The 13588-nt window shown below is 51.3% G+C and overlaps 1 protein-coding gene and 1 long non-coding RNA gene across 2 annotated transcripts in view; one reads left to right on the top strand and one right to left on the bottom strand.

Moving 5' to 3' along the window:
• The first annotated feature begins 247 nt into the window (after window positions 1-247).
• LOC121821888 (uncharacterized) lies at window positions 248-4571 on the top strand. Its single transcript, XR_013043978.1, has 3 exons — window positions 248-306; window positions 2649-2788; window positions 3147-4571. It is a non-coding gene; the product is annotated as an uncharacterized LOC121821888 (long non-coding RNA).
• Window positions 4572-7515: 2944 nt separating this feature from the next.
• Window positions 7516-13588, bottom strand: part of Ramp1 (receptor activity modifying protein 1) — a 50539-nt gene continuing 44466 nt past the window's right edge. Inside the window, exon 3 of the mRNA XM_006988681.4 lies at window positions 7516-8096. Within this exon, the coding sequence (XP_006988743.1) occupies window positions 7841-8096 (256 nt within the window). The 3' untranslated portion in view covers window positions 7516-7840. The remainder of the gene's footprint in view (window positions 8097-13588) is intronic.

Here is a 13588-nt window from a genome sequence, read left to right as displayed (position 1 = left end):
GGAATGGCAATTATGTTAGTACATTCCTAATTGGTTAGGGGTAGCAGAGGTGGGTTTAAGGCTATAGCTTTTCCATTCTAGGGCAAGTCTGGGCAAACTCCAGGCTCTGTCCTTGTTTGGTTATTACCTGTTGGTGGGAAGGGGTTTGGTCCAGGCCTAGTTCTTAACTGAGTTATTAGGGGCCTGTCATGATATTGCCTGGCCTGTGTCAATGCTCACGCTCTTCCTGTCTCTGTTGGGATTACAGATGGGCACCACTGCATCCAGATTTATGTTGGTTCAGGAGATCACGTGTCAGGGCCAAAGGTAAGCTGTCAGCCCCACTTGCTCAAGGACGGATACTTCCTGAAATGCTGGAGGCTGTTGTTTATGGAGGATGACAAGCCACATGCTTTCATCCCCCTGAACAAGTTTGACTCGGCTGCACCGGATGTGTCTGATCACATGTAAGTGGGAGGAAATATGTCAGGATGTATGCTTGCTCCTGATTGGATGTAGGAGGGAAGTATGCAGGCAAGATACACATTTAGGATATATTCTTGCCCCTGATTGGACCTGATTGGAAATACGGTGGCCTTGTGGGTTTGGCCCTTTCAAGCCTCTGCAAAATGTGACCCATCACCATTTTCTGGGAACCCAGGAGTGGACCTAGGCAGAGTCCATCATCCTGGCCAGTATTTAATTAAAGCTTGCTTCAACTTTCTCTGGAATCTCAGGTTTAACAGTGCCCTTGAGCTGGCATAGAGAGTGCTTCACCTACCAACCCATCTTCCCAGCCCAAGAAGGTGTTTTAAGTAGAACTGTGCATGACATCTGGCTGTCACCCCAGTTAAACGTTTAGCCATGGAGGGACGAAGAGCCAAGCTGTGGCTGCTGACATATTAATCAGCAGCAGCAAATTAAATACACACTTTCTGAGCACCTACCCAACACCATTTCAAGCATTAGAAAGTCTTTGATTGTTCTCTGTTGTACTTGTGGAAATAGAAAGCAAGAAATTTAAAACAAACAAAACAGATAAAAGGAAGGAAGAGAGTAAACAAAGGAGGAAGCAGTGCCCCGCGGAAGTGAGCCCACCTCCTTAGCGGTCCTGGCGGCTCCTCTGCCTCCAGTGTTCTAGTGGCCAGCCAAGGCAGAGTCTCTCTGGCTTCCCTGTGCTCCGAGTTTTCCTTCTAGGGCCCTGTCACCCAGCAGCCAGGCTGAGCGCCGCGGTCCTTGAACAGCCTCTGCAGTGAGGTGCCCACCCACCACACATGGCCGTGGGAACGGCGCTCCAGAGCCAGGCAACCGCTGAGTCAGCTGAACTCGCCCATCTCTGAGGCTCCAAATCATGCCCAGTCACTCCCGGTCTTGCGCAAGGGCAAGAGCGCTAGGCTCTCTTTGTAAAGCTACGAGGAAAGTCCTTCCACCCGTCACCAGGAGCCCCTGATCTGCTCGGAACAACTGAAGGACTCGCTTTGTAAAGGAATGATCGATTGGGCAGTTGGGAAGAAAGGAAGTGGATGGGCAGCTTGGTTCCGTGGGTGTGAGGGTCCCAAAGAAACTCAGGATGAATGGCTAACTGAGGAGCCCACTCACTTCTCAAAGCAGGTGTTGGCTGCCAGGCTTTCTCGGTCATGGCAGCACCGCTACAGAGTCCTGGCTCCCCTCAGTGCTTCTCATCCCCGCCCCACACCCTAAACCTCTTCACTGAGCTTCCCTTCCCTTCACCCAGCTTCTCTTTCCTACAGAACCCAGATATTTTGGTCACATGCTCTCTTGGTTATTTGTTCCCTCTCAGCCTCCCGGTCCTTGGTTCCTCTCTCCGTCTCCTTGCCCTCTCTCCTCTTCTCTTCCTCTCCTGTGTGTCGTGTCTGTGTCCTCCCAACCCCCTCTCATAGCTGGGTTCAGTCCGGACGCCTCCAGATGCCTCTGGCTGAACTCTCCCTCATATTTACAATAAACCCCTTCTCCTCCACCATGCCTAGGAGCAGTCACGTCCTCATTTTGATTCAGTGGGCAGTCTGGGGTAAGGTGGGGGCTTGGGGACAGTGACAGCAGAGCATCTTAGGGTTAGCATGATGACGGGCTTGGGACACACCAAACAGCTCATTCTGATCAGGGGTCCAGCCATTCAGTCTTCCTGGGGCTCAGGAAACAGAGGCAGAAAGCATCACGCATCATAAGTGTAAGTGAGGCTTCCAAACGTGTGTGTGAAGTCTGCAGGAGAGCCTGGACTGGAAAGCTTGGACATGAAAGGACTTGTCATCCTGCAGAGGACGTCCCACTTGGTCTTTTGGTACCTGGGTCGAAAACACTCAGCTAGCCAGGCAGTGATGGTGTAAGTTTTTAATCCCAGCACTGGGGAGGCAGAGGCAGGTGGATCTCTGAGTTTGAGACCAGCCTGATCTACAGAGTGAGTTCCAGGACAGCCAGGGCTACACAGAGAAACCTTGTTTGGGGCAGAGGGTGTGCAGAGACAAAAAGAAAGAAAGAAAGAAAGAAAGAAAGGAAGGAAGGAAGGAAGGAAGGAAGGAAGGAAGGAAGGAAGGAAGGAAGGAAGGAAGGAAGGAAGGAAGGAAAGGCAACTATGACTCCCCATCTCCATCCCCTGCCAAGCCCAATATCTGGGGTTTTTTGTTTGTTTTGTTTTGTTTCTTTTTCCCCAGTTCTAACAGAAGAGGGCAGCACAGGTTCATGAGCAAAGAGGGCCCCAGGCCTCGGCCATCATGCTGGGAGACACCCAAGCACATGCCGCAGCGGGTCTGTGCCTCAAACATCCTCTGAGTGAGGAGGACAGGGAGCAGAGGTAAGTGGCGATGCTTCCGGAAGACTCCACACCAGGGTTTTCTTCCTGCCTGACCCACGGGCACTTTTCTTACCTCCTCCACATTCCTGAACATTCTCCACCTCTCCCCTCCCCCAACCCCGATTTCCCAACAGCTGACCCAGTTAAGTCAAGGAAAAACAAAAAAATTTCTTGTCTTTCTCTTTTCTTGTTTTTCGAGATGGGGTTTCTCTGTGTAGCTCTGGCTGGCCTGGAACTCACAGAGATCCACCTGCCTCTGCCTTCTTAGTGCTGGGATTAAAACTACATGCACCGCCACCACCTGACAAATTTTCTCTTTTTTCTTCCCTCTGCCCTCATCTTGTTATTTCTTATCTAGGTGGTGGGGAGAAACAGTAACTGCTCAGGAACAAGAAACATTATCTGGTCGGAAACATGGCATCAGGAGAGAAGCCCTGCTTATTTCTCTGAAAATGAGACAAAATGAAAGCCAGGAACATGGGCTCTGGAATTTTCCAGGGAGTCTCCCCTGAGACCCTCCCCACCACCCGCCTTCCTAATTGAGCCTCGAGTTTCCTGACAAGAATGCGTGCTGATGGGCTTTGATGAGAAGCAGGTTTCTGTTCCCTCTTTCGAGGTCTCTGGAGCACTTCTGGCCGGAGTTGTTTTCCACTGGTTTTCATGGAGATTTACAACACAGGCTCAGAACAGATTTGGACCCATAACGTAACTGGCTGCAGTGAGCCATCTGGCAGTTGGGGAGATGGGGTTTTGTCATGGGCAAGTTGTCCCCTCCAACATACACCCAAATTCATATGCCAAGGTCCTAAGCTGCAGGACCTCGGATCCCTGTTTTGAGGGAGGGTCTCTAAAGAGGTAGTTATGGGCAGGTGAGGTCGTTGGATGGGCCCCATCCCAGTGACTTGCGGATGCAAGCCCCCAGGAGGGGCTAAGCCTGATGACACCTGGATGTCAGGTTTCTAGCCTAAAGAACTGCTGCTCCACAAGCAGAGGCCTGTGGGGTCTGCAGTGCAGCCACCAGGGACTGTTGCAGTCTGCCTGATGCAGAAGGGAAGGAGGAAAGTCCTCCACGGTCTTAGTAGTTCCTGTTGTTACCGTCAGTGAGTGTCCTCATCCACTCACCTTCCAGCCTCTAGGTGACAGACAATGGCATGTTGAGAGATAGAAAGGTACACCCAGGGGGGCAGTCACATACATGCAGTAGTCAGGGCACAGAACCCTGTACAAAGGCGAGTCCCCATGGCCAAAGTGAAAAGACCACTTGTGATATCCTGGGGCATGTCAAGGGCTCTGTTTGCAAATACTCAACTGTCTAAGGCCCTCAATCATTCCTTGGTAGGTAGGAAACAGAGGGGCAGGGAGCCATTGGCTTGCCTCCCCGCTGGCAGAGCTGGCATCTGATTTGATTGGCTTGCCTCGACAGTAGTGGAGCTGGCATCTGATTTGACCCAGGCAGTTTGCTATCCAGGCAGTCCCTTGTACATGGCAGTTTTGCATTTGTGTATGGGGTTGGGGCACGCAGATATGCACATGAAAGTCTCATTGGTTTGGGTTGGCTCGCTGGCCAGTGGCCCCAAGAGTCACCTGTCTCTGCCTTCTCAGCACCGGGATTACCAGCGGGCACCACTGGGCCTGTTTGTTTTTGTTTTTCATTATGGGTTCTGGGGATTGAACTGAGGTCCCCATGCTTGCACGGCACTTGACCAACTGAGCCATCTCTTGTCCCCCTTTGTAAATGTGGAACTCCTTAAAAGAAGATGCTGGAATAAAAGTCTGACTGCGTCTCTCTGTGCCTTGGGTGGGTTGAGCCTGTGCGGGGTGCAGACGCTATCCTGACAGTCTGTACTGAGCATGGGTGCAGACACCATCACGGCAGCACGTACTGAGCGTGAACAGCAGTTACCACCTGCCCTTGCCCTCCGGCACCCCTGCCTATCTCCTGCTCCAACCCCAGGGGGACCGGAAAACAAGTTTTCCCAGCCTCTTGGCAAGTGTTGGAGAAAGTCCTGCATGGTGTGTGGATAGGCAGGAAGTGTGGCTGGGGTGGGTTCAAGAAGAGAGACCATTTATTTCCCAAGCTGCCTCTCTCAGGGACTTTCTTTTTAAAGGTTTATTTATTTATTATGTATACAGTGTTCTGTCTCCATGTATGCCTGCAGGCCAGAAGTGGGCACCAGATCTCATTACAGACGGTTGTGAGCCACCATGTGGTTGCTGGGAATTGAACTCAGGACCTCTGGAAGAGCAGCCAGTGCTCTTAACCTCTGGCCATCTCTCCAGCCCCTCTCAGGGACTTTCTATCTCTACCATTTGTGGATGGACAGAGTAAAGTCAGCAACCCCATAGCCTGTCTTGGCTTAGTCCCATGAGGAATTTGCTCTTCTGTGCTGTGCTGTAGATCTTCTGTGCTCACCACAGAGGTGAACTGCAGAGAAAAGTATCCCAGGCCTGGAGAGGTGGCTCAGTCCAACTCTTACTGCTCTGGCAGAGAACCCAGGTTCCATTTCCAGCACCCACAGGGCAGCTCACAACCATCTGTAACCTCCAGGGGTCCTGAAGGGGTTCTGAATTGTATATAAATACAATTTTTGAAATCTTTTAAAAAATCTGTTTCACAGCCTCCCTGTTCTCAGCTGCCAGTCTTGCCTCGGACATCACTCTTCCTGCCTGGCCCTAAGGACGGGGCTCCTCTGACTGGCTACTTGGTCTCTCAGGAGATCAAACACCATCACTGGGAAAAGGCAGATGGTTCACATACTCCAAGTCATCTCCCCCATGGGTACCAGAGATGAGATAGTTGCTCAAGGACACACACAGCTAGAACAGCCAGTTTGGGTTGGACCATATCACCCTTCACCAGGAAATGACGTCCAGCCGCTGGGATGGTAGCAGCCAGATGCGGACCTGAGTGTGGTGCTCTGTCTTCGGGGAGGCCTATTACATGACTTTCTCCCAGCGTAATGTGGCCTGGGGACAGGGACTGTATGTGTAAACAAACCCAACAGGACTGTATGTGTAAACAAACCCAACATAGAGGTCACCTTGATTTCCTGTTTTAAAATCTGCTCTTTTCAATGAACTCCATGTCCTGTGAAACACCACCTCCCCCTCTCCCCAAGTATGTCATTTAAGGAAACTGAGTTAGTTGCCTTGTGTCATCTGGAGTTAATTTGATGGAGCGGTCCTCGGTCAGGCCACTGAGGGTGTCTCCTCTCTTCCGCTCCTGGGCCCCATGGGCCATTTTGCACATGTCTAATTACGTACTTGGGATGGATTCCTAGAAGAGAAGTCACTGAGAACAAGTACTCAAGACTTCTGGTCCACACTTCTGACTTGTCTTCAGGAGGACACCACTAACGCTCTTTTTTGACGAATGGATCAAGATCCACTCCCAGTGGACCAGGCTTCCCTAGAAGGCTGATAGGCAAGGCGTCTTGGCTCAGGGCTTCCCTGCCTGCCTCCTGCTTAGGCGAGCACAGCTTTGAAGATGACCTCAATCTCCAGCCTTCTTAGTTTACCGGAAACCCTGCGAGCTCATTAATATAAGCAGCTCCGGGAACAAAACACTGACTGGGTCAGCTCGGTTTCTCAAGCTGAGCTCCCCAGTTCTCTCACTGCTTTTGGATTCTGTGACTTACGAGAGTCTTGTCGTTATCGTCCCCCGCCTGTCCCCGTCATCCCCTCCCCCCCCTTCTTGTAGATTTCCTTGTCAAGTTCTGGAAGGCACTCTGGTTTCCAGTTCAGGTTACAAATGAATCTAATCTCCTTCGTCCCTCCCTCTCTTCCTTCTTTCCCTTCCCGCTCAGTAGCCCAGGCTGGCCCCAAACTCACAATAATTCTCCAACCTCAGCCCCCAAAAGTGCTTCGATTCCAGGCATGCCTTCAATCTTATTTTTTAATACTGTCACTGCTGCCCGTGGCCTCCCAGGGAGGCCAGTGCTTGAGCAGAAGAGGAAATCCCATCCCGGCACCTCTTGGCCTTCACTTATCCTGTGTATTGGGGTTTTCTTAGGGAAGGTACTATGATCAAGGGCCCTTGGTTCTGGCTTGTGGTAGGTGTTCTTGATAGTCTCAAATGGATGATTATTTCCTCCAAGGACTAAAAACAAGGACTGTGCCAGGTGGTGGCAGGGCACACACCTTTAATCGCAGCACTCGGGAGGCAGAGGCAGGCGGATCGCTATGAGTTTGAGGCCAGCCTGGTCTACAGATTGAGTTCCAGGACAGCTAGGGCTACACAGAGAAACCCTGTCCTGGAAAAGAAAGAAAGAAAGAAAGAAAGAAAGAAAGAAAGAAAGAAAGAAAGAAAGAAAGAAAGAAAGAAAGAAAGAAAGAAAGAAAGAAATCAGGGACTGTGAAATAGATACCAAAGGCATCAGAACCACTTGATCACTTGGGAACCCCTGAGCATACACAGGGGACCTTGGACTGAGTATCATCTGGTCAGAGGCCCCAAGATAAAATACAGACCTGCAGAGGTGGCTTGATTTTCTTCCACTCTTTGCCTCCTTGTAGAGGTTATTTCTTTTTCTTTTTTCCAGACAGGGCTTCTCTGTGTAGTTTTGGTGCCTGTCCTGGAGCTTGCTCTGTAGACCAGGCTGGCCTCAAACTCACAAAGATCTGCCTGCCTCTGCCTCCTGAGTGTTGGGATTAAAGGTGTGTGCACCACCACCGCCCGGCCGGCATGTATAGGTTATTTCTACCCAGAATTTAGAACACGTCCCAAGTTTAAGAATACTCTTTTAATCACAAACTATGCATCCACAAACACATCTATGCAGTCTTGCTTGGAGGTCAGAAGGTCCACAACAGTGAGGAGTATACCGGAGATCTGGCACTTAGAATTCTTTCAGAGGTAAGTAGAAGCATGCCCCGGTTCCCTTGCTAGAGGCCTTCAGCTAGAGCCATGTTCAGCTTAATGCAGAGCCACTTGGAAGTCCTGTGCTAACTAGGTTAGAGCAGGATGCAATGTGGGGCCTGCCTTGTTATCAGCCCCTGATGCTGTTGCTAGGCCAGGCCCATGATACCCCAACTCCCCACTGCCTGGGGTACCTATACAATGCCCTCTGTGCGTTTGCTCCTCCAGACCACCAGTGCAGTCATGAGCAGCGTGACGGTGATGGGGAGCATGATGAAAGGGCAGAGGATGCTGTTGGGAGGGTCCCGCAGTGCTCTGCCCGAGATGGGGCATTTGCTGAAGTAGTGATGGTGGACGGCGATGAAGAATTTGTCCACTTCTGGATTGGGCCAGAAACAGCCAATCTTGTCTGCCACATGCTTGGTGCAGTAAGTCAGCTCCCCGTAGCTCCTGTGGGTACAAAAAAAAAAAGAGGCTGTCAGGGGACCCAGCTGGGACTCAGTCTGGTCTAGCCAGTGGCAAAGCAGTCTTTCCCCTCCTTCCAGAAGCCCAGGCCCCAAGGCAAAGGTCCGGGTCCAGCAAGTGAGGACCCTAGGTAGTTCCAGGTCAGTCCCAGATGTCCTTTACTGGGCCATTAGCCCAGTTATTAGAGGGGGAGGTGACAGGTGCCTGCTATAGCCTTAGGCCAAGAGACCGAGGACAAAGCTGACAGACAGGCCTCGCACCCATTCCTGCTCCTCTTAGCCTACCAAAGGTCCCCACTAAGCTGGTCACCTCCTGACTCAATGACAGTGGGCCATCAGTAGGGAAGACGAGGCTGTGGACAAGGAGCTGGCTTAGGCAAAGTCCCTGGCTTCTTTCAGTTATTTATTTTTTGTTTCTTTAGTGAGCATGTGTGAGCGAGACCATGTGGATGTGGATGTGAGAGAATGACTTGTAGGAATTGATTCTCTCCCCACAATGTGGGTTCTGGGGATTGAAGGAGGCCATGGGGATTCACTTCTGCCGGAGACACCGGAGCCCCGAAGCCGACACTAAGCAAGCTCATTCTAGGCCCCTCTGGATGTCTCGGGGCTCCCTGTCACCACGGTACAAGGAGGCAAGGCTCCCTAGGGAGAGCCGGTGAAGGCTGGTTCTGAAGAGCTTGTGGTCATGGACTCTCCTCCTTAAATGAAGCAGAACCAATCATTCCCAAGGGAATCCTGCCCTTTGGCGTTCTCCCAAGTCACCTTCCAGGCTAGAACGTGAGAATCCAATACCCCCTTGAAGTGGAGGAAAAAGGCATGGACTCCATCTGCCTCCCCAACTCACATTCCCCCCACCCCAGGCCTCTTCTGGATAGATGACATAAGAAGAGAGGTCTTTATAGGGTTTGGGGGCAGTGGCTGTCCTAAGGAACTGATGGCCTCATGGGTCTTTGTAGACATCCCCATGACAATGACTACAGCTGCCAACATCCCCTGGGTGCTCATGTGTGCCAGACACGGGGCCAGCAGGTTCTGGGTGTGGCCTCATTTGCTCCGGGGTATTCTGGGACTCGAGACCTTCCAGAAGAGGAACTGGAGCTGTATAGGAGGACAGGGACATGAGGCTACAGGCTGGCCAAAGGGTCCGCACTTTTCCCCTCTTGCCATCTGGCTCCAGGTCCTAGATCTGGTTGAATGCTGGACCTTCCTTGTCTGGGTCCAAATCTCACTCGCTGGGAGGTTTGGAAGCCACAGCGGGCCTCAGCCACAAGGATAGCACAGGTTCTTAATGAGATCCTGCCCTGTGGGTGTTCCCAAGCTCCCCTCGGGTTCCCTCTGCTTCTGTACGTCCACAGCGCAGGTGTGGTGACTGGCAGGCCGGAACAGGTGCCCATCAGGACTGTCATGAAATCTCAGATGTGCATGTTTAGGAAAACTGTGCAGAGCAGGCAGGCCTGAGATGACCTGTAACATGGGCTCATGCGGCTGAGCATGCATCATGAAGCCTGGAGGCAGGAATGAGTTTCATGTGAGTCTACATGGTGACCCCTAAATACAGTTGTCTGTCATGGGGCACACATGCCTGAGGAGACCAGTGGCTCCAACATCCATGAGACACTTTTCTGCAAACATGAGCAAGCCGAAATGGCAACACCAGACTGTGCATCAGGCCAGGGACCTCAGCCATTCCCCACATGACAATGGAAAAGAAAACAAGGTGGGGCGGAGCTGGGGAGGTGGCCCAGTAGGTAAAGTCCAGCTGTGGAAGCGTGAGGACTGGAGTTTGGACCCGAGGGTAGACAGGCAGGCAGATCCTGGAGGCCTGGTGGGCCAGCCAGTATAGCTGAAGCTGGGATCTCCAGGTTCAGTGAGAGATTGTGCCTCAAAAAATGAAGTGGAGAACCAAAGAGGAAAACACTTGATGTTGACCCCTGGCTTCCATGTGTGCACACACAGGCAAGTGTGCCTGTACCCACCTGTGTACACATGCGTATACCAAACACTCTCTCTCTGTGTCTCTCTGTCTCCGTCTCTGTCTCTCTCTCTCACACACACTATCTCTGTCACATACACACTCACACACACTCATGCACACACACTCACACACACTCTCACATACACACTCGCACACTCATGCACACACACTCACACACATGTTCACACACACTCTCACATACACACACACTCTATCACACTCTCTCTGTCATACACACACACTCATACTCACACACACACTCACAGTCACATGCTCACTCTCTCACATACACACACTCACACACACACTCTCACACATTCTCTCTCACAGACACACTCACACACACACTCTTCTCTCACCAACACTCTCTCTCATACACACACATTCTCTCTGTCTCACACACGCGTTCTCTGTCTCTCTCTGTCTCTCTCTCTCTCTCACACACACACACACACACACATACACACACACACACATACACAAACACATACTCACATGAGAGAGAGAGAGAGGGAGAGAGAGAGAGAGAGAGAGAGAGAGAGAGAGAGAGAGAGAATATAAGGTGACCCCCTGCTGTTTCCAGTTAGGGTGTGCAAGTGTCACCATTCTCACTGGACAACCACAAAACCTCACGCTTGCTGGGACCCACCAGAGCTGGGCTGTAGAGCTCCGAGTCACCCTACTTTATGATCGAGCACAGAACTGTGGCCAAGTGGAGGAAGAAAAGAAAGAGAAAGTGGGGGCCCTGCTCCATGTAGCAGGCTGACAGCACCCGGGCTGGAGCCTGGGTAGAGTTGCTGGGGCCTGAAACTCCGGCAGGCCTGCCGACGCGCCTGTTTCCATGAGAAAGATTCCAGTGGATGCTGGTGATAAGGAGGGGGGGGGGGGCGGGGAACAGGCACAGCACACCACGCATCCCCGAGTCCTGCTGGAACGGCATCGCTGCTGCCCTCCTGGTGTGGGCCTAGCACCCTGCAGGATGCCAGGCCAAGGTTTTTTCCTACAGCGGGGGTGGGGGGGTGGGGGGGTGGGGGAGTGAGGGAGTGGGGGAGTGGGGGTGTAGGGGGGATCAGGAGACTCTGTAGAGCCCTGCCCTCCACCCCACTCATCTCCTGGCCCCAGACAGCAGGCAGAGCACAGCTGTGGCAGATGCTGTGGCTGAGGGCACATCTAAACTGATGATGGCTGATGATGATAGAGGCCTCTCCCATTCCCTAGTGACTCTGGAGGCGGTGATCTGTGCTGTGGACAGCTGGGGCGCTTCACAGGGTGACACAGGCCCAGGTGTTGTGTAGCAATTTCCTCTAAAGCCAGAAGCTCATTGAGAGCCAGCAAGTTCAGGGCTGGAGAGACGGCTCAGTAGTGATGGCTCAGTAGTTAAGAGCACTTGTTGCTCTTGTGGAGGACCCAGGTTCACGTCTCAGTATCTACATGGTGGCTCACAGCCGTCTGTAACTCTAGTTCCAGAGGATCTGATGTCCTCTTCTGACCTCCGTGGGCATTGCATGCATGTGGTACACTAATGTATATGAAGGCAAAACACCTATACCCATAAAATAAATAAAATCTAAAAAAAAAAAATGCAAAAAAGTTGTCTGGATTCAGGTGGATCTCTGTGAGTTCAAGGCCAGCTTGGTCTCCAAAGCAAGCTTGAGGGGCTGGAGAGATGGCTCAGAGGTTAAGAGCACTGACTGCTCTTCCAGAGGACCTGAGTTCAATTCCCAGCAACCATATGGTGGCTCACAACCACCTGTAATGAGATCTGGTGCCCTCTTCTGGCCTACAGTCATACATGCTGCATACATAATAAATAAATAAATCTTTAAAAAAAATATTTAAAAAAAAAAAAAAAGCAAACTTGAAGCCAGCCAGGGCCAGCCACAAAGCAAGACCCTGACTCAAAAAAAACAAAACAAAACAAAACAAAAAAACAAAAAAAAAACCCAACTCAGGAAGTCCCTGAAGCTGATCAGATGCACTAGGTCTCTCCTTCCCCAAGCTTATATAAGCTATAACGCCTGCTGAGGAGACTCGACCAGGCTCAGATCAGCAAAACTTCCTAGAAGACACTCTCTGAGTTGTCCAGCTGCCTCTGAGTCATGCAGTGAGCTCCAAGGATCCACCTATGCTGGGGTGGCTTTGGTAATGTGGCTGTTTCTGAGTCACCATACTCTTGAAGTAGGTCTTCACCTGTATTACTCTATGTAACCCAACAAACTTTTCCCCCCACTAAGATGGACTTTGGAGCTAGCCTTACCTCGGTCTGTCATAGGCTTCCTATCTGGGCTGAGTAGATGTTTGTATAGTATCTCCTCGGGAATGGTGTCACGGCACATAGGGGACAGCTGGAGGCTGAGGGCCACACTGGGGAACTGTCCTTCAGTGCCTGAATCCTTCCCTGAACACAGCAATGTCAGCCCATCTGCAGGGAGATCTAAAGCCTATGGGGCACTAAAGATGACCACAGCAACAATAAATCCTTTACCTACCGCGACTCCTGTCAGAATGACTGGAATCCTACCTAGCCGACGGCCAGAGGGGGCTTGCCTCTTTCCACATACGAATTCTTTTTACCTCAGCGTCTATCACGCAGGAATGCTCAGCAGTCAACTGAAAACTGTGAAGCATTTTGCCTGAAAACAGCAAGAACAAGAGGAGAGATGGATGACCTAGCCTGTGATGATCAGACAGTGCTGTGGTGTAGTGCTGTTTGGAGCTGGCACTAACCAGGGGTCTTCTCAGGTCAGGGATTAGGATGGTCTCACAGGAGGGTGGCTGCAGGAGCCTGAGCCTAGCCCCACCTTTCTGACTGGCATGGCAGCACTTGCTTCGGAACATACATACCCCTACCATTGCTTCTGAACATACATACCCCTACCATTGCCATTTGCCACAGGTCCCTCGCCAGAACCTCCAAAACTATGGGCTAACTAGCCTACCTTAGCATTTCATCGTGGTAAGGCAAGACAAGTGTTTTACAATGACTAGGACAATAAAGGGTCTAGCAAGAAAGGAAGGGACTACACATAAACAGACACGGGACTTCAGCAGAGCTGGAAACCTAGAGAGTCAGAACGTTCTGGGTGTGGTGTGTAGGCTTGCCATCTCAGCACTTGGGAAGCAGAGGAAGGAGAACTGTGAGTCCCAGGCCAGCCTAGTGAGATCCTATCTCAAAATGAGACTGGGGGAGAAACAGGAAGAGGAAAGGGAGGAGGAGGAAGCCGTGGGAAGGAAGATTGCTGGGATTAGAAACGTCAAAGATCATACTTCCAAGCACTTGCTGCTCTTTCAGAGGACTGGGTTTCGATTCCCAGCACCCACATGGTGGTTCACAATCATCACTTACTTGGCACCAAGCATACATATGGTATACACACATATGTGCAGGCAAAACAGTCATGCATAAAACACAATGAATACATCTATTTTTTTTTTTTCGAGACAGGGTTTCTCTGTGTAGTTTTGGTGTCTGTCCTGGATCTCACTCTGTAGACCAGGCT

This window comes from Peromyscus maniculatus, chromosome 13 (assembly GCF_049852395.1).
Source record: "Peromyscus maniculatus bairdii isolate BWxNUB_F1_BW_parent chromosome 13, HU_Pman_BW_mat_3.1, whole genome shotgun sequence".
Lineage (NCBI taxonomy): Eukaryota > Metazoa > Chordata > Mammalia > Rodentia > Cricetidae > Peromyscus > Peromyscus maniculatus.
The sequence above is the reverse complement of the archived record's forward strand: the minus strand, read 5'-3'. Positions and strand labels throughout refer to the sequence as shown.